Genomic DNA, 17,084 nt, shown 5'->3' with positions numbered 1-17,084 from the left:
TGTTCGGGCCCAAGTGTCCTGGAAGAGCAGGGCAGGCGGGGGACACGGGGCCGCGGCCTCAGGCACAGAAGCACCGTCTCGAATGGGGCTTGAAGGTCTCGTGTCTGTTCTCCCACAGTGTGCAAATTTAAGGCGCACAAACGGTGTGCCGTGCGTGCAACCAACAACTGCAAGTGGACCACGCTGGCCTCCATCGGGAAGGACATCCTTGAGGACGAGGACGGGGTACGCATGGGGGCCCTGCCAACCCCGCGCAGACCTCCCGCCTTGGGCTGCCGCCGGGCCGAGAGGACCCTGGTCCCCAGGCCTGCTGCACTCACTCTTTTTGTTCCCGGGCCTTCGTGTCTGTTGCCCCCCCCCACCCCCGCCCCCTACTGGGGCCTCAGCATGGTCCAGCTCGCCCCTGAGCCCTGCGGGAGGCCCCTGCAGACCTGCCCCGCCCGCTCTTGTGTTGGGGAGAAGGCCTGTTGAGTTTATCCCGGGGCACGTTTGCGTGAGGGCTTCCTGCCTGCGTGTGGGGCTCTGGGGACGCACCGTCTTTGTGGTCCGCAGATCGCCATGCCGCACCAGTGGCTGGAAGGGAACCTGCCCGTGAGTGCCAAGTGCACGGTGTGCGACAAGACGTGCGGCAGTGTGCTGCGCCTGCAGGACTGGCGCTGTCTCTGGTGCAAGGCCATGGTGAGTGCGTGCAGGCCGCGTAAACGCCCGGACGGGGCCGGCAGCTCGGCTGCTCCTGGAGCGCCCACTCCCACGGTGGCAGGGACCATCATGGGGGATGCAGTGACCCCTTGTCATGCGTGGGTTCCTGTTTCAGGTGCACACGTCATGTAAAGAGTCCTTACAGACCAAGTGCCCGCTGGGCCTGTGTAAGGTGTCGGTCATCCCGCCCACGGCGCTCAACAGCATCGACTCTGACGGTGGGTGCCTCCTGCTCTCCCGGCTCACCCGTTTCCTCGGGCTGCTTTCTCCATGCATTCTCCCTCCCCCACGCCAGCGTTGGTTGCACTGGCAATGTGTGATGTGTTCAGGAAGAGGTCAGGCCGGGTGCTGCGGGGAGAAGATATGCTCAGAGGTGGTAAACAGCCCTGACGGCCACTGGGCACACGTGGACAGGGGCCGGGGCACTCGTGCTGTCCATCTGGTGGCCTATCTGGCGGCCTATCCGGCGGCGGCGGGGGTGGCTCAGCACGCCGTTGCATACCTGCCCACCTGTCCAGGTGGTAGATGGTGGTGTGTGCTAACGGGCATTGGTAGAAAGGTGGGAAGCTGGGGTACGGATCTCAGGAACTAGCTCCTCCAGACTGACAGCAAGACAGAAGAACAGGGGTGAGGCGCATGGTCATGGAAACATAAGGTCAAACCGGGTGGGACTCCCGTCCTCCTCTGTAGGGAATGGCCATGTGGACATCTGTTTAGTGCTGTCTTGCTGGTGACTGGGCGTGTGTGTGTCAGTCACAGGTCTCTCTGGGGTGTCTGCTGTTTTTCATATGACTGACCCTCTGATTGTTCTCCCTCCCGTTCCATTCTCACGTCCAGGCTTCTGGAAGGCCACGTGCCCTCCGTCCTGCACAAGCCCGTTGTTAGTCTTTGTCAACTCCAAAAGTGGGGACAACCAGGGCGTGAAGTTCCTCAGAAGATTCAAACAGCTGCTGAACCCTGCCCAAGTCTTTGACCTCATGAACGGAGGCCCACACCTCGGGTAGGAGGCTTACAAAATAGACCTTTCTTGGAGTTCAAAACAGTTTTGAAGATAATGCACACTTAATGGAAAAAATCATTCAGAGATACAGGAAAACTTAAACAGGAGGTGAAAATAGTCTTTGTTGAACCATCCCCTCCCCAGATTCCATCAGCAGAGGGAACCACCCTTAGCAGTGAGTAGAGCTACGCGTCATTCTAGCTTTCAAATGACACACTTTTAAACCAGGTTACTTCTCGTTGCCTCCCGTGTGCTGCCTGCTCTTTGCGTGTGTCAGCGTGGATGTTTTTTTATGTCACTGGTGACAGATCTGCCTCATTCTTTCTAATGGTGCCTAGCACTAAGGAGGACATTGTCTCCAGTGAGGCCACGAGGGAGATTCTTTATTTGGGGAGGGCGCCAGAGGTCTTATACCTTACAGATGCTGTGACGTGTGCGGATATGTGAAGCCCAGCGTATGGGGCAAAGTAATGAGGCCTTTTATCTGCCGGCTGGAGATCTGATGGGTGTTCTTTCTACTTTGGAACATTGTATAGTTTGTGGAGGGCATTTGCTGCTGTAAATTGTGTCATTTGAATGAACTCTTAGCTTTCATGCTTGGCAGCTCCAGTTCAAGGCAGGAGCTCTAAGAGGCTGCCTTGCCTGGAAGGGAGATTGTCCAGGGTATGTGTCGGGGAGAGTGCTCTCAGAACGCGTTCTCTGATGTGTATTCGCCTCTGAGGCTCCTAGGAGTGTGCTGATTTGGAGCCTGGGTGCCTGGTGGGGGACAGGAGCATGCCCACCGGCCCCGTGGGGGTCTGGCATGCCGCTTTCCCCATCCCAGCAGCAAGGTTCTGTTGGGGAAGAGTCACGGAGGGCAGCTTGCGATCCTGTTCCTTAGAGGCGGCGCTCCATAATTTCTACAGAGAGACCACTGGACCGAGAGATGTGGGAGCACAGTCACTGTTGGCTTGATAAAGAGTTGTTAAAAAAAGTCATTTTGGTTAGAAAATGGGGGCAGAGGCAGGATCACAAGCCCTTGTATCCCAGACAGAGCCGGCTGTTACCCAGCACGGGCCCAGGGTTGTTGGGTGGGTGCTGGGGGTGACAAGGGGCAGGGCGGGCTGCATAGCACAACCCGGGAGCTACTGGGTGCTTGTTCTGGCGAGCCCCCCAAGTCCTGGGCCCTCCTATGCCCCTGAGTCCCGGGCTCCCCTATGCCCCCCGAGCCCTGGGCCCCCCCGATGCCCCGAGTCCCTAGGCCCCCACAGGAGTCAGCTGGAGACAAGGTGGCTTCAGAAGTGCCCACACTAGTGCAGCAGGAGTTGGTTTAGTAAGTTCCCATTGCTGGGAAGCAGTCTTGACCTCAAGGTCTTCACCATGAAACTTGGAGATATGGCTTTTTTCCTGATTGCCAGCCTGGACGTGTCATCTCTTCTCCAGGAGAGAAGGCCAGAGAGAGGCCAGTGTCCCCAAGGGAATGCCCTCTGGCCATTTCACTCACCTGAAGGTCAAGTGCAGCCTCTTGCTTCAGAACCTCAGCTCTGTTTAGACCCGAGTTTCGTGTAATGTCTCTCATCCCTGTTTGTTTTCTGGGGACTTCTGGCTTGGACTCTGTGCCGGATGCAAGACCAAGTGAGGTGGGGTCCCTGTCTTCAGGGTGCGTAGCACACAGACAGGCAGTCAAGGTCACAAGACAGGGCGACCTGTCACTGGTCAGGCTGGTGGGCATCTTCTTTGGGAACTCAGGGAGAGAGCACATAAATTAAACTAGAGAGTCTCTCAGTTTCTCTGCTGAGCTGGTGTTTGAGGAGAGTTAGTGTTTTCATGGCAGCGAGGGAGGCAGGGCACCTGTTAGAGGGTGCTGTGTGTGCAGGGACACGGTGGGGTGGCTGGTGGAGCTGGGGCAGGTGGCACTGGCCGAGAGGTTTGAACCTTTCCTGGAAGCGAGTGGCAACTTCTAAAGCTAGACACCGGATGAGACTTGTTTTGGGAAGGTCATGCTGGTGGTCCAAATTGGAGGTGCCCGAAAGAGACAGGAGGTAGGTAGAAGGCTCTTGTAGTGGCTACGAGAGAGGCGATGGTGGCCCTGCACTCTGAGGGACAATGGGGTCTGGCCCTGTAACTACGGTCAGTGGTGCTTCCATTCCCCAAGGAGAGAAGCCTAGGACAAGGGGGTGCCCGTGGGACACTGGGTGGTGCATTCTGGTAGACAGGTACCGGTGTTGTCCTTCAGGAAGGCCTGGAGGTCATCGTTCAGGGTCATCGCTATCTGTGTGGTCCCTGAAACCCAACACGTGGCTAAGTTTCTCGGGAGGAGGGCGAGGGGTCAGCGGAAGGCTGCGGGAATGTCCCGAAGGGCCATGTGTGGAGGGGTGGGCGACCAAGAGGAGCGCAGGAGGGAGACGGAGATGAGCTTTGTGGGGAGTGGATGGGCCTCCTGCCCAGGAAGGAGGGGCCCATACAGTCCTGAGGCCTGGGGCTCCTGAGCTATGTGAGCGAGGGGCAGTGGGCCCAGAGGTGTGGGTGGGCGGTCCCCCTGGCCTGAGCCTTGGGCACGGACTCCAAGAGGCTTATTCACGGCAGGGGCGCAGGTGGGGCCTTTCAGGGCAGGACTGACTGGCTGTCATTTGTCCTTTAGATTGGACCTCATTTCTTTGATGTTCTCTTTTCTCTGCAGCTTACGCTTATTCCAGAAGTTTGATACATTCCGGATTCTGGTTTGTGGTGGGGATGGCAGTGTTGGCTGGGTGCTCTCTGAGATCGACAGCCTCAATCTTCACAAGCAGGTGTGTGGCCGTGGAGGGGCCCAGCCAGGGAGAGGGATGCTGCGGTGACAGGATGCTCCTTGGCCGCTCGGCAGGGCCCAGTGAAGGTCTGGGAGGGAAGAGCAGGTAGCTTGGTGGCCTCACAGGGCCCTGGAGCTGTGACGTAGGGATGGGAACCTGACAGCTAGAAGTACAGGGAGGTACTGGAGAGCAATCCCGTCCCCGGAGGCCCCAGGCAGGAGCAAGGTGGGTGGGGCCAGGGCTGCCATCCGGGGCACCCCCACTGGCTCTTGTTGGGTGGGGGTAGATCTGCTGCCCGGTCTCTCCTGCCAGTGGGGAGGGGCGGAGGTAGACCCGAGCGTCAAGTCAGGACTTCGGTTTTGATTTTTTTTTTTGGGGGGGGTACTATTAAATTAAAAATAGGTTTTCCTGTTTGGAAAACAAATGTTCATGGACTTTACACCCTCCGCTCTGTCATCCTCATCCCCACTCCCCAAAGTTAACCACTGCCAGTAACGTTCTGAGAACTTTCAGACCTCCTGTTGACCTATATGCACATATGTACATATGTGTGCAATTATGTGCAGAAGGTGTGATGCAGTTTTAGTGTAAGCTCACTCCCGTTACCCACGCTCTCCTGTTCCTGTGTTCTGCCTTGTGATCCACGTCTGTAAATAGCCCGGCGATGGTTTTCCCTTCGGCAGAGCCGTGCGGCCGGGTCAGCTCGCCTACCGGCTCCCACTCCTCCTCAGTGCCTTAGGCTGCTCCCCACCAGGGCCTCGCTGTTCATGCTCCTGGCGCTATAGGAACTGTCCTTTCCCTTTCAGTGGTGTTCACCTTCTTAGTTTTGCCTGAGTAGACAAGGAAAGACCGGTTTTATTTTTATTTCTTTAATACTGTTGAAGTCAGTATATCTCTTAATGGATTTTTAAATGAATCACGTGTTCATGTTTTTTGCCTAGTTTTCTATTGGGTTTTTGTTTTTTTTTTTAATTTATTTTTAGGGGCGCCTGGGTGGCTTAGTCGGTTAAGCGTCCAACTTTCACTTAGGTCATGATCTCGCGGTTCGTGGGTTCAAGCCCCGCGTCGGGCTCTGTGCTGNCTCTCTCTCCTAGAAATAAATAAAAATATTAAAAAATAAATAAAATAAAAAATTTATTTTAAAAAAAATGTTTATTTATTTTGAAAGAGAGAGACAGAGTGTGAGTGGGGTGAGGAGCAGAGAGAGGGGACACAGCATCTGAAACAGGCTCCAGGCTCTGAGCTGTCAGCACAGAGCCCGACGCGGGGCTTGAACTCACGAGTCCGTGAGATGATGACCTGAGCCGAAGTCAGACACACAACCAACTGAGCCTCTCAGGTGCCCTTAAAAAATTGATTTCTAAGGATTGTTGTATTAGGGATACAAACTCCTCGGTCATATTTTTCCTAGTTTTGTCATTTGCTTTCAGGACAGTTTTTTCCCAAAACTTCGACCTGACCTGAGCACATTTTTCAGAGACTTAGCCTTCTCTCCTGACTCAGGATGGACTTTTATTGTCTGCATTTAGGCCTGGGCTCTGGAGGATGTTGAAAAGTGGACAGTCTGAATCAGGCCTGTGCGGAGGAATTGCTCAACTCAAGCACATACTGCTCCCTAGTGGTGAAATTGGAATAGTACACTTGGCCCAATTTTAAGTTTTGTGGCTTCTAGGATTATTTATAAGTTCATTATCACTAGTCGAGAAGATGCGGGGGGGAACCAGTCATTCGTTTTCATCCACTCAGAATGCTGAGTTCAGTGAGCATTGGTCACTGTGGCTTCTCTGTGGCACTTGGTCCTGGTCAGTCGATCCCCTACTAGTCTGGCTTCCCCGAGGCCCCACCCTCACCCTTCTGTCCTTCCTGGCTGTCCTCTGGCCTCCCTGGATGCCTCCTGGTACCTTAAGCCTGGCATTTCCAGCACTGAGCCCACCACTCAGCCCCACCTATCTTGTGTTTCTTTCCTTGGAGTCTGAAAATCTCATCCACCAGACACTCAAGCCAGAAATCTGACAGCTGTTCTGGGTTCTTCCCTCGCCCTCCCTCATTTCTGGTGAATCAGTGGGGTTGATTGACACCTCAGAGTGTCTAGGCTGCCCACTGCATCCTGCTGAGTACACCTCAGCTGACCCTGGGCCTCCGTCTGCTCCTCCACGGACACCTTCCCCATGAGCAATGCCACTTACTCACCCACCCCGCTGAGCATTCCTTGGTGCCTCCTTGGCTTTGGAATAATGCGTAGACTCTAACATAGTCTGGCAGAGCCCCCGGTGTGACTCCTTCCTCCTCCTCTGCTTTCCTGACTTCCTCTCTCCTGACTTGGTGGGCAGGTCCCCTCTCTGCCCGGAACACCGCTGTGCCTTCACTGCACTGCCCACTCCTTTCACCCGAGGCGCTGAGGCCCCAGCGCCGGGTGCTGGGTTTCCTCGTTCTCGCCCTTGGGCAGGCGGGGCCTTCCGTCTGACGTGCTGGCCTCAGCAGTGTCCTCAGGGTGGGTGGCCACAGGCTGTGCTGTGGTTTGGGAGGACTGACAGCTCCTCCGCACGCTGTGTGGCGGGGGTCCCGCATCCAGGGAGCTCCCTGAGCCCGAACTGGCCCAGTGAGAGTTCCAGGTGGAGGCCGGGCCTGAGCAGCACCCACCGCTGCTCGGGGAGGGTGTGCGGAGAAGGTGTCAGGGGGTGAAAGGGCACTAGTGATGTTTTTGGAAGATGAACTTGGCATTGGTAAGATATAGTGCATGGAGAGGTGGTGAATGATTCTCTGTGGGTTCAGATACTCGCAGGGAGGGACAGGACTGTGGCCATAGCAGTGAAAATGGGAAGGGAGGGGATTTTGGAAATCTACACCACAGAGGTCCTAGAGGATTAAGCATAGCGATGAGAAACAGTTGTGGGAGAGGGTGGGACAGATGGTTCTGGAATCTTCTCTCAGGTGGGAAGATCCCCTGTCTTGTCTAGTGGGCTCTGCCTAGAAGCTGAGAGCCATGCCCTCTTAGAGGAGGCCTCTTGCTGCATTTAACCACCGTTGTAGATAGCAAGGGAAGGAGGGCTTATGCTGTGTCTTCTCCTCTGTGCCCTGCCAGTGCCAGCTGGGAGTGCTGCCCCTCGGCACAGGGAATGACCTGGCTCGTGTGTTAGGCTGGGGCTCAGCCTGTGATGATGACACTCAGCTCCCGCAGATCTTGGAAAAACTAGAAAGAGCCAGCACCAAGATGCTGGACCGGTGAGTAGAAGGTGTACTTGTGCTAAACAAGGCAGGTCACCTTGACCAGTGTTCTTATTTCTTATTTATTTGTTTGTTTATTTTTGAGGGGGGGAGAGAGAGAGCAAGAAGGAAGGGCATGGTGGGGGTGGGGCAGAGGATCCAAAGTGGGCTCTGCGCTGATAGCAGTGAGCCCAACATGGTGTTCAAACTCACGAAATGTAAGATCATGACCTGAGCCAAAGTCAGATACTTAACCAACGGAGCGAACCGGAGTCTCTTGAATATAGGTCCTGTGCAACTAACTGTCTGTAGAAACTGGACCTGAATGAGAATTATTGAATCAGTATATGTACACCTGAAGCTATCATAACACAGCGTGTTAATTATACTTCAATAAGAGACAAAAAAGGTCCAACAGGTCTGAGATGGAAATCCTTGCCCTGTCGCTGGGAGTTGCATGAATTTGAGCAGTTCACTCTCTTCATCTGTAGAAGAAAAATAATCTCAGCTACCTTGTGGGGTTGTTGAGAGGTTAGAATTCATCCATTTGGTCAATTCAGGATTTTTTGTTGTTGTTGAAAAAAGAAAAAACTGAACCTGAGTAGGAATTCTTTATTTTTTTTAATAGTTTTTAACTTTTCATCAGATTAAGCAGAAGTAAAAAAAAAAAAAAAAACCCAATTAGGAACCGTGCCCTTAGGAGTGGTCAAGTCTTGTGAGGCCTTCAGGGCTTTGGAGAAGGTGGCTCTGCCCCCTTTGGACACCTGTCAGCAGAGTCACCCTAGTCAGATGGCTGAGTGGCCCTGTTTTCCCATGTTCTATTTCCAGAAGAATCTTAAGTTCTGGGTAACTGTCCTATATGGGCTTAAAAATACTTTGGCATCCGTTGTGAGTGAGCTACTTTTAGTTCTGAGCTGGATGTAGGGAATCCCACTAACCACATGCCTGTGGTGGATTGGCTTCACTGAAAACGCTCCGTAGTCTCAGGAAGGATCCCAGAGTTGCGGTTCGCGGTGTGTGAGTGTGCTCTGGCTGCCCCTGCCACGGCTTCCCTCTTTAAGGAGGCATCGTGCCTTCAGTGCCTGTGAAACGCTCACGCCTGGCGAGCTGGCTGCTGGCCGAGGGGTGTTCGTACCCGCAGGAGGAGAGCCCGTTCCTCACAGACGCAGATGTTCATTTATGGGATCCCTTTCCCCTCTTTCAGGGGAGCCGCAGGGCCTTATTCGTGACGGTTGTTCTCAGCTAAGGGAAGGGATGCAGAGTTGAGATGAAGGGCTTACAGGTAGGTAGTGCTGTGGGCTTGCCTGGGGGCTGGGCTGACCTGCTGAGAGCTGCTTTCGTGTGTGCAGGTGGAGCGTCATGGCCTACGAGACCAAACTGCCTCGGCCGGCCTCCTCTTCCACCACTGAGGACTTCAGCGAGGGCTCTGAGGTATTTGCTGTCCTGCCCTACCCACCCCCCGCACCCCCCAGCACCATCTCACTGGCCCACTCACCAGTTCGCACCGCCTCCCCTACCCTCTGATGAAGAGCTGCTCCTTGCCTTGAACGCCCTGCCCGAGGTCAGACCCGCGGAGGGGCAGGGTCAGCCTGGGGTGCGCTGGAGCCGAGTCAATCCTGACTGCCTCGTGGGCTTCGGGGTCATCTGGGGGCTTCCTGGGGCCCTGCTCTTGCAGTGGACACCCCCGAGGCTGCGCCCCCACTGCCTTTGTCCGCAGCAGGCCCCCGGCGCCCCCTCTAGTCCCACATCCTCTGTGACCACCCTCCATCCTGCCGCCCTTGCACCTAGGCTGTGCTAGTTTGGTGTTCACTCTTCTCTTCATTTTACGGATGTGATGATCCCCTCAGGGCCTAGATTTTGCCCAGGCTGGGGCAGCGCGGGGTCCTTAGCTGTGCTCATCCCTACTGGGCAAGCTGGCCCAGCAGAGAGAACACTCTGCCAAGATTTGTCTCCCCGTGGGGAGGGTCAGGGACAGTGGGCTAGGGCAACAGTCTGCACATGGCGACGCCCAGCTCAGGTGTGCCCGGGCCTGCTTCGATCTGGCCTGTGAGCAGAGAATGGTTTGTGCGTTTTGAGAGAGGAAGAATACATTTGCAAAGACTAAAATAATTAGTGTCTGGCTGGCCACAGGCTCGGGCCTGTTTGTCACACAGTAACTACATTTCAGCGGGCAGAGCTGGGTGGTGAAGGGGGTGATTTACACTGAGAGGGGGAGAGGGGCCGGGGCCGGGTTCCCAGCCAGAAAGAGAAACCTGCGCTTCGCTGTGGATGAGGCCTACCTGGTGGCCTTGCTGCTGTGAGCGGCTGGGATGACAGCCTGCAGTCTCCGCACACACTGGTGAGGAATCAGGCTAAAGCAGCACGAGCTGTTTGCAGGATTTTTTTGACATGGTCTTTTTTGTTAAGATCTGTCTGTGCACAGCTTGGTGAAGCTTTTGAGATCTTTGAGCCAGCGCTGGTGAATCTCAGGCTGGGGTGTGAAGTGAGCTGAGGCCCTGGCTGGCAGGGACGGTGGGCGAAGAACTCACTGGGAGCATTGAGTCACCCCCCCTCCCCCCCGGGGGTCTGGGGATAATTGCAGGTGCAACAAATTCTCTTCTATGAAGACTCCGTTGCGGCCCATCTTTCTAAAATCCTGACCTCAGACCAGCACTCGGTGGTGATCTCCTCAGCCAAGTGAGTGCCCGGTGGCTTTGGGGGAGCCGGGGGTCCACCTGGCAGGGTGCTGGTTCCCAGCCAGAACTTTCTCTGAAAGTGTCTTTCCATGTTTCCTCCCATAGAGTGCTCTGCGAGACGGTGAAGGACTTTGTGGCTCGGGTGGGCAAGGCCTATGAGAAGACCACAGAGAGCTCAGAGGAGTCAGAGGTCATGGCCAAGAAGGTCCGTCTCTGGGCTCCTGGGTGGGAGGCTGTAGGACAGAGAAGCACTCCGCCCCATTCCGTTTGTTTCCCGCCAGTGCTCTGTCCTGAAAGAGAAGCTGGACTCTCTCCTGAAGACCCTGGACGACGAGTCGCAGGCCTCGTCCTCCCTGCCCACCCCGCCCCCCACCATCGCGGAGGAGGCGGAAGATGGAGACGGGGCGGGCAGCGGCTGCGGCTCCGCTGGGGAGCGCCCGGTGGGGTCGGTGTGCCCCGCCCGGCCGCAGATATTCCGTCCCCGGGAACAACTCATGCTCAGGGCCAACAGCCTGAAGAAGGCCATCCGGCAGATCATAGAACACACAGAGAAAGGTAGTGGGTCTCTTAATGATGAAGGAGCTTTTCTCCAGCAACCATCGGGCCCTCCGCGCTTCCCCAGACGTGGTGACAGACAGCTAGGAATCTGCTGTGTAGGCCAGAAGCAGACCCCCGGAGGTCACTGGCAGCACCTTGTGTCCCAGAGCGCGCTGGGGAACAGTCTCCCTCTTCACCATCCTCACGTCTGATGGAAGGGCTGGAGGGAGCAGAGAGCGCCCCAGCTGGGGACGATGCAGACCGGTCCTTGGGTGGGGGTCGCTCCCCGGGTGGGGCCTGACCCCATCGTCACTGTCAGACCCCGGGTGCAGCTTGGCAGAAATGGGTGGCCAGAGGTGGTACAGCGACCTTGCCAAGGGGCGGGCCCTGCGGGAGGTGGGCTGGCCTGGGCGGCGACTGAGGCTGTTCGCTGAGGGATGGAAAGAGAGGCTGGGACACGGCCCTGCCGTGGCGGGGGTGGGAGGCCAGCGAGCGGGAGGGGAGGTGGTGGGAGCGGTGGGCAGAGCGGGAGCACCTGCGCCGTGGGGGCCGAGGCCGGGTGGGGGCCAGGCTGCGGTGCTGAGGGTGCTTGGGGCCTGGTGGCCCGGCTGCTGACTCTGTGATGAGCCTGCAGGTAGTGGATGGCTCGGTGGACTAGGTAGGATTAAAGACTTGCCAGCGGGTCGCTCCCTTTTCCTAGACTTGGTGTCTGACTTTTGAAGGGAACGCTGCCGGCGCATGGTGACGTGGCCACTTCCCTTCCTCCGTCTGTGCACTCTCGTTCCCTCAGAAGCCTTCCCACCCCATTCCCACTCGCTCCGTCCTTGTCCTTCAGTGAGTGACGGGTTGTGATCCCCTCGCCGGTATGATGGTCAGGCGGAGGCCCCTTGTCACGGCCCCTCTGGGCGCTGTGTGCCCTCACTCCACTCCCCTTCTCCACATCTTCCACCCTTTGGCTCTCCCCCTTCTCCCCTGCCCGTCCTCACGGATGCCCAGGTGCCTGGCAGTCTTGCGGGGACTCGGAGAACAGTGGGGACAGGGTGGCAGCGTCGGGCTCTAAGGCTTCCCCGGAGGGGACAGTGGAGGAAAGCTCACTGAGGCCAGGAACGCGCGGTGTCGCTGGGCGGTGTCCTCTGCGCGCCCCGTGGCTGCGTGCTCAGCTGTGGGCATCCTTTCCTTGCAGCTGTCGATGAGCAGAATGCCCAGACTCAGGAACAGGAGGGCTTCGCCTTAGGTCTCTCGGAGTCGGAAGAGAAAAAAGACCCAAAGTCGGACGACAGAGTGTGTCCCACCGAGAGCTGTGGGGTTGCCAAGGCCAGGAGCCTCCGCAAAGGTACCAGCCGGTCTTGACCCCTGCCCCGCGATCAGGTCCCTCGGGCTTGCGGTAGCGGGAAAGCCTGGCCTGGAAGTTTTAGGCACCTTCTCAGAATTGCTCTGGCCACTGGCAGTATAAAAAGTCACAGACACACAGCGTGGTTCCGTCCACTACCTCCTGGTCTGGGGGAGGCCCCGCAGGACCCGGTAGGAAGGAGCGTGCTTTCCTCAGAACCTGCCTGTGGACCACAGGCTCAGCGGGGCTCTGGCCCTTGGGGCCTCCCTGTGCGCCTCGGGTCCCGACCTGGGGCTCACGCACGCCTGGCCGCAGCCTCCAAGCTGCACTTTGCTCCAGGCCCAGTCGCCATGCATTTTGGCCGGGGCACCACCCAGCCTGCGGGCTCTCCGCCTGGGGCCCCTTATCCCTCCTGGAATAGCCCCAGCGCAGACCGCGGCCCTGGGGAGACACTGCCTCCCTTCTGTGTGCAGCCCCCTCCCTTGTGGCCTGTCCCAGCTGCTGGGCGGTGTCTGCTGAAGCCAGTACTGGGATCCTTACCACTCTGAGCTCCACTGTGGCCCGCCCAGGACTGGCAGCAAGCCCCTCCTCCCCTTCCCAGCCTTGGCTGCGCCTGTGTCGCCCTCTAGAGGGCGTCCTGACCCACTTGCCTCTCCATCCCCCTTCCCATTCCCCTCCTCTCCCCTCTGCCTTTTGACTTGTCTTCTGCACTCTGCAGGGGGCTGACCAGTGTCTGGCAACTGTCACCCCCAGTCCCCTCAGCCCTTAGAGCCATCGCTTCTCTAATGACCACTTGCAGTACTTGAGTAATAATTCCATTTCGGACAGTTTTATGGTTTTCTGTTCTGTTTTTTATAGTATCCAAATCCCCATGTGAGAAGCTGATAAGCAAAGGAAGTCTGACGCTGGGCAGTTCTGCCTCTCTTCCTCCGCAGTCAGGAAGCCGGGATGGGCTGCCAGCACTGAACACCAAGATCCTGTTCTCGAGTGCGTGTCCCCGTGGATTGGCCCAGCATGTCTGTGGGCTGGTGCCGTGCGGGTGGGGCGATACCTGCCAACCAGCGAGGTCCAGGGTCTGTAGCTTAGGCACTGAGCCATGAGAATGAATGTGACCAGGGCCCTGTCCTCTTAAGAGTTTATATCTACCTCTGTGGGAAACAGAGACAGGATTCCAAAGTCATGTCATGGCGTGAAAAGTGCCCTCATTTAGTATAAAGGGCAGCCAGCTCCCAAATTGCCGCATGGTGCCCCAGGAAGGTGTCATTGAGAGGGCAATACTTGAGCTGGGCACTGAAGGATGAATAGGAGTTCTCCTGAGGGAAAGGTTGTGATGGGGAGCCAGTCGAATCATCCTGTCATTTCTGGCATGATCGTAGGAGGCGCAACTAGCCACCAGGGGAGTTGGGCCCAGTCTACATTCCTGCCTTTGCCTTCATTTTTCCCAGTGTAGGCTTGAGGCAGTTCCTCCTTTGGAGGAACTGCAACCACACATGGTGTGGAAGGAAGGAGTAGCACCAGAGCCCCCTCACCAGCTTCAGGTGATTTCCTGAGGCCGCCTGGGCCTGGCAGAGCCCACGCCAGACCACCTGTTCCCATAGTGATTTAGCAGTTTCAAGGTGAACCTCAACTGAATGGAAAGAAAATTCCAGAAGTCCTTGGCAGTGAGGCTAATGAGACATATTTGGTTAATCAGAGACATAGGTATCACTGGAAGGGGTGGATTGGCAGAATGTTTAAAATCAGGGCTCCATCTCTGCCTTAATGTTTATGACTTAAAATTTAAAAACAACTTTTTTAATGTTTATTTTTGAGAGGGAGAGGCAGAGCATGAGCGGGGTGGGGTGGGGGTGTAGAGAGAGAGGGAGACACAGAATCGGAAGCAGGCTGCAGGCTCTGAGCTGTCAGCACAGAGCCCGATGTAGGGCTTGAACTCATGAACCCTAAGATCATGACCTGAGCCGAAGTCAGACGCTTAACTGACTGAGCCGAAGTCGGATGCTTAACCGACTGAGCTCCTGTGATTTAAGGGCGCACATTCCGTGACGGTTCTGGTCACTTGAGGTGTTCTTCATGTTTCTGTCTCATGAATTTGGCTTCACAAAGCTGTAGGACTGAACGCTAAGGTTGCCTGCACCTAGAGAACATTTCGGTGCATCTTCTTACCGTCTTTATAAGCTGGTTTTTAAACTGTCTTTAGGTTTGGTTTCTGCTGCCCACTGTGTTTGGCTTTGTCCCATGAATATAGCTTTATGATGGCGGTTTTTGATCTGAACCACTTAAGTGTCAAAATTTGGATCTGTTTATATATTATTTAGATTTAATCACAGTAGTGTTTTGGAATACATGTCCTTCAGTCTTGAAGGCATGAGCACCTCTTAATTCAGTGAGTCCTGACCATCTCTTCCTGTTCCCTCCCTACAGACGTTCGGGCTGGGATGTCTGGTTCCTTGCCTGGAGGTTCAGTCATCAGTCGCTTGTTAATTAACGCTGACCCCTTTAACTCGGAACCAGAAAACCTGTGAGTATGGGGGTGAATCAGGCGCGTGCACTGTTAAGAGAATGTCAGTGCCCAGAAAACAGATTTGGAATTGGCCAAGGAATTCCGTATACAGATGACTAGGTGATCCTTTCCCAGCTTTGGTTAGCTGAAGAGGAAAACCTAGAAATCCCGCAGCTAAGAGTCGGGTTGGAATCGTGTGACGGGCGTGGCCTGTCCCAGCTTCCCGAGAGGTCACGTGTCAGTGCCCCCGAACGTTCCTCCGGGTCTGAGGTTCTCTGTGGGGTTAGAAGCGCCTGCTGGGAGCTGACTTGGGCCCTGTTTTCCTTGTCGTTGTCGCGCTCCGGTACCTGGCTGGCGCTGCGCTGGCGCCTTGTCCCCACACCCTTCCTAACCCGCTCTGCCCTGTGGGTGCTGCGGGGGCCTGGATTCTGGGGCCGGATCTGGGAGAGACCATCCTGGGTTTGCTGCCGCAGGGGAGAAGGTTCGATGCTGCTCTGTGGGCTGGTGCAGTGTGTCCTCCTCCCTGTTCCTCGGGCGGTGGGGACTTGGACGCGGTTTAGTGGAGTTCGTTCTTGTGTGTATGGAGGCCGCTATGGAGACAAATGGTGATTTGAAAATCTGGTCTTTAGATTTTCCTTCCTGCTGGTTGATCGCAAGCTCTGGGTGGGTTGCTTGTTGTCAGTTGCGTGTGTCTGGCGTGCTGGGGGAGGGGCAGACATGCGCAGCTCGCACAGACTCCTTGGGTTCTGGGGACCAGAGCCAAAGTGTACACCATGGCCATTTCTGCTGCCCTGTTTGCCACGGTGGCCTGCCTAAGCACGTCTGCCCGCCCCTCTGGGGCTCTGGTCCTGACCTTCCCCGGTGCTGTTTTTCTCAGAAAGGCCGGAGCTGCAGCCTTCTGCGAGCAGTGCACACGGGGCCCCCTGAGCCAAGTGCTTTGTTTGTTCCCTTCCCTTGAGACCAGATGCCCCACACCTAGTGGTATCAGTGTCTTTTCCTCCTCTCATCTTCAGGAAGCGGGAGACTGACCCTGGGCAGCCGGCTGCTGGCCTCTCTAGGCAGCCGTAGCTCAGGGCCCCTAGATTTGTGGTCATCCTGCCTTTGCCTGCGGTGGCCCCTGGGCCCGGCTGTCCCTCACTTCCCAGGCCCCTGTGCCCGGTCTCCCCACCCCCCATCCCCTCTCCCCATGCTGGTTCTCTGGGTTGGATCCCTCCATTTCCCCAGCACCTGTAGATACTGGTCAGCATGTGGTCGTCCTCTCAGGAAAGTTTCTCCCTGAGCTTTGCTCTCACTAAGCTGTTAGGTGCGCTCAGATTAGATGTGTCATTAAAAACACATCCATGTGGGGATGGCTTCCCAAAACAAGCTGCACATGACTGTTAACGTGAAATGTGGCCGAGTTCTGACCCAGGTGTATTTCCTGCGGAGCCCAGGAGTGCTAGGCACATACTTTCCTCCTTGCCGCTTCCTCTGGGTGGGGGCTCAGCGTCTCCTTACATCAGCCAGCCCCCCAGGAGGGAAAGGAGGGTCCCGGAGCCCTGGTGTGGCCTCGGTGGGCACAGTGATCGCAGGGGAGGCCGAGAAGCTGGAATGAAATGAATCTCATGGGCAGTGGACTTAGGAAAGGGAGGTGCTGCCCCGGGGACCAGCATGTGCTGCTCTCATCGGATCGAGGGATGCGTGAGGCGCGTTGAAGACATGAGAGATACAGTCAGGTTCACGCTGCTGGTGGGAGTGCAAGACGGCGCGGTGGCTCTGGGACAAGGTTGGGAAGCTCCTCCCAGCCTGGTTTCCATGGGGCCCAGAGCGCCTCTCCTGGGGCCGCGGTTGAAGAGTGAGCACGTGGCCCCCACAGCGTGCGTCGGTGCTCACGCGGCTACAGCAGAGTGCCGTTCGGCCACCGAGAGGGGTGAGGTCCTGAGCAGGGATGAGTTCTGAAAACATGACGCTTGTGGGTCCCGTTTAGACGAACCTTGCATAGTAGGCGCCATGGAGACAGCAGTCGGAGGTTGCCAGGGGTCGGGGATTGGGAGCCGAGGGACGTTTACATGACTGAGCACGTTAAAAATCACCGAGTCCTGCATTTTAAATGGGCGCGTCGGGTGGTATGTGAGGCCGAGCCCCGTAAAGCGCTACTGAAGGACGAGCCACGAGTGCAGCCCTCAGGGAGGACTGCTTGGAGGTGGGGGCGCTGTGAAGGGAGTGCGGTTCTCATGGGCCCGGAACCCCCTCTGCAGAGAGTATTACACAGAGAAGTGCGTCATGAACAATTACTTTGGCATCGGCCTGGATGCGAAGATCTCCCTGGACTTCAACAACAAGCGTGATGAGCACCCGGAGAAGTGCAGGTAGGTGTGCACACCTGCTCCTT

The 17,084-nt window shown here is 56.5% G+C and overlaps 1 protein-coding gene across 4 annotated transcripts in view; it reads left to right on the top strand.

The window, feature by feature from the left end:
- Positions 1-17,084, top strand: part of DGKD (diacylglycerol kinase delta) — an 80,680-nt gene that overhangs the window by 46,220 nt on the left and 17,376 nt on the right. For 3 of the 4 annotated variants that reach the window (XM_077757741.1, XM_077757733.1, XM_077757724.1), the window contains exons 5-18: positions 119-225; positions 553-678; positions 815-917; positions 1,537-1,699; positions 4,359-4,467; positions 7,550-7,689; positions 9,021-9,102; positions 10,253-10,347; positions 10,452-10,551; positions 10,628-10,901; positions 12,067-12,216; positions 13,072-13,200; positions 14,635-14,731; positions 16,951-17,061. In XM_077757741.1, coding sequence (XP_077613867.1) covers positions 119-225; positions 553-678; positions 815-917; positions 1,537-1,699; positions 4,359-4,467; positions 7,550-7,689; positions 9,021-9,102; positions 10,253-10,347; positions 10,452-10,551; positions 10,628-10,901; positions 12,067-12,216; positions 13,072-13,200; positions 14,635-14,731; positions 16,951-17,061 — 1,786 coding nt within the window. The remainder of the gene's footprint in view (positions 1-118; positions 226-552; positions 679-814; positions 918-1,536; positions 1,700-4,358; positions 4,468-7,549; positions 7,690-9,020; positions 9,103-10,252; positions 10,348-10,451; positions 10,552-10,627; positions 10,902-12,066; positions 12,217-13,071; positions 13,201-14,634; positions 14,732-16,950; positions 17,062-17,084) is intronic. The other variant, XM_077757728.1, reaches the window with a different exon arrangement.

The sequence above is a fragment of the Crocuta crocuta genome, unplaced genomic scaffold (assembly GCF_008692635.1).
Source record: "Crocuta crocuta isolate KB4526 unplaced genomic scaffold, BGI_CrCroc_1.0 scaffold290, whole genome shotgun sequence".
Classification (NCBI taxonomy): domain Eukaryota; kingdom Metazoa; phylum Chordata; class Mammalia; order Carnivora; family Hyaenidae; genus Crocuta; species Crocuta crocuta.
Note: the sequence above shows the minus strand (reverse complement) of the source record. Positions and strands in the feature narration are given on the sequence as shown.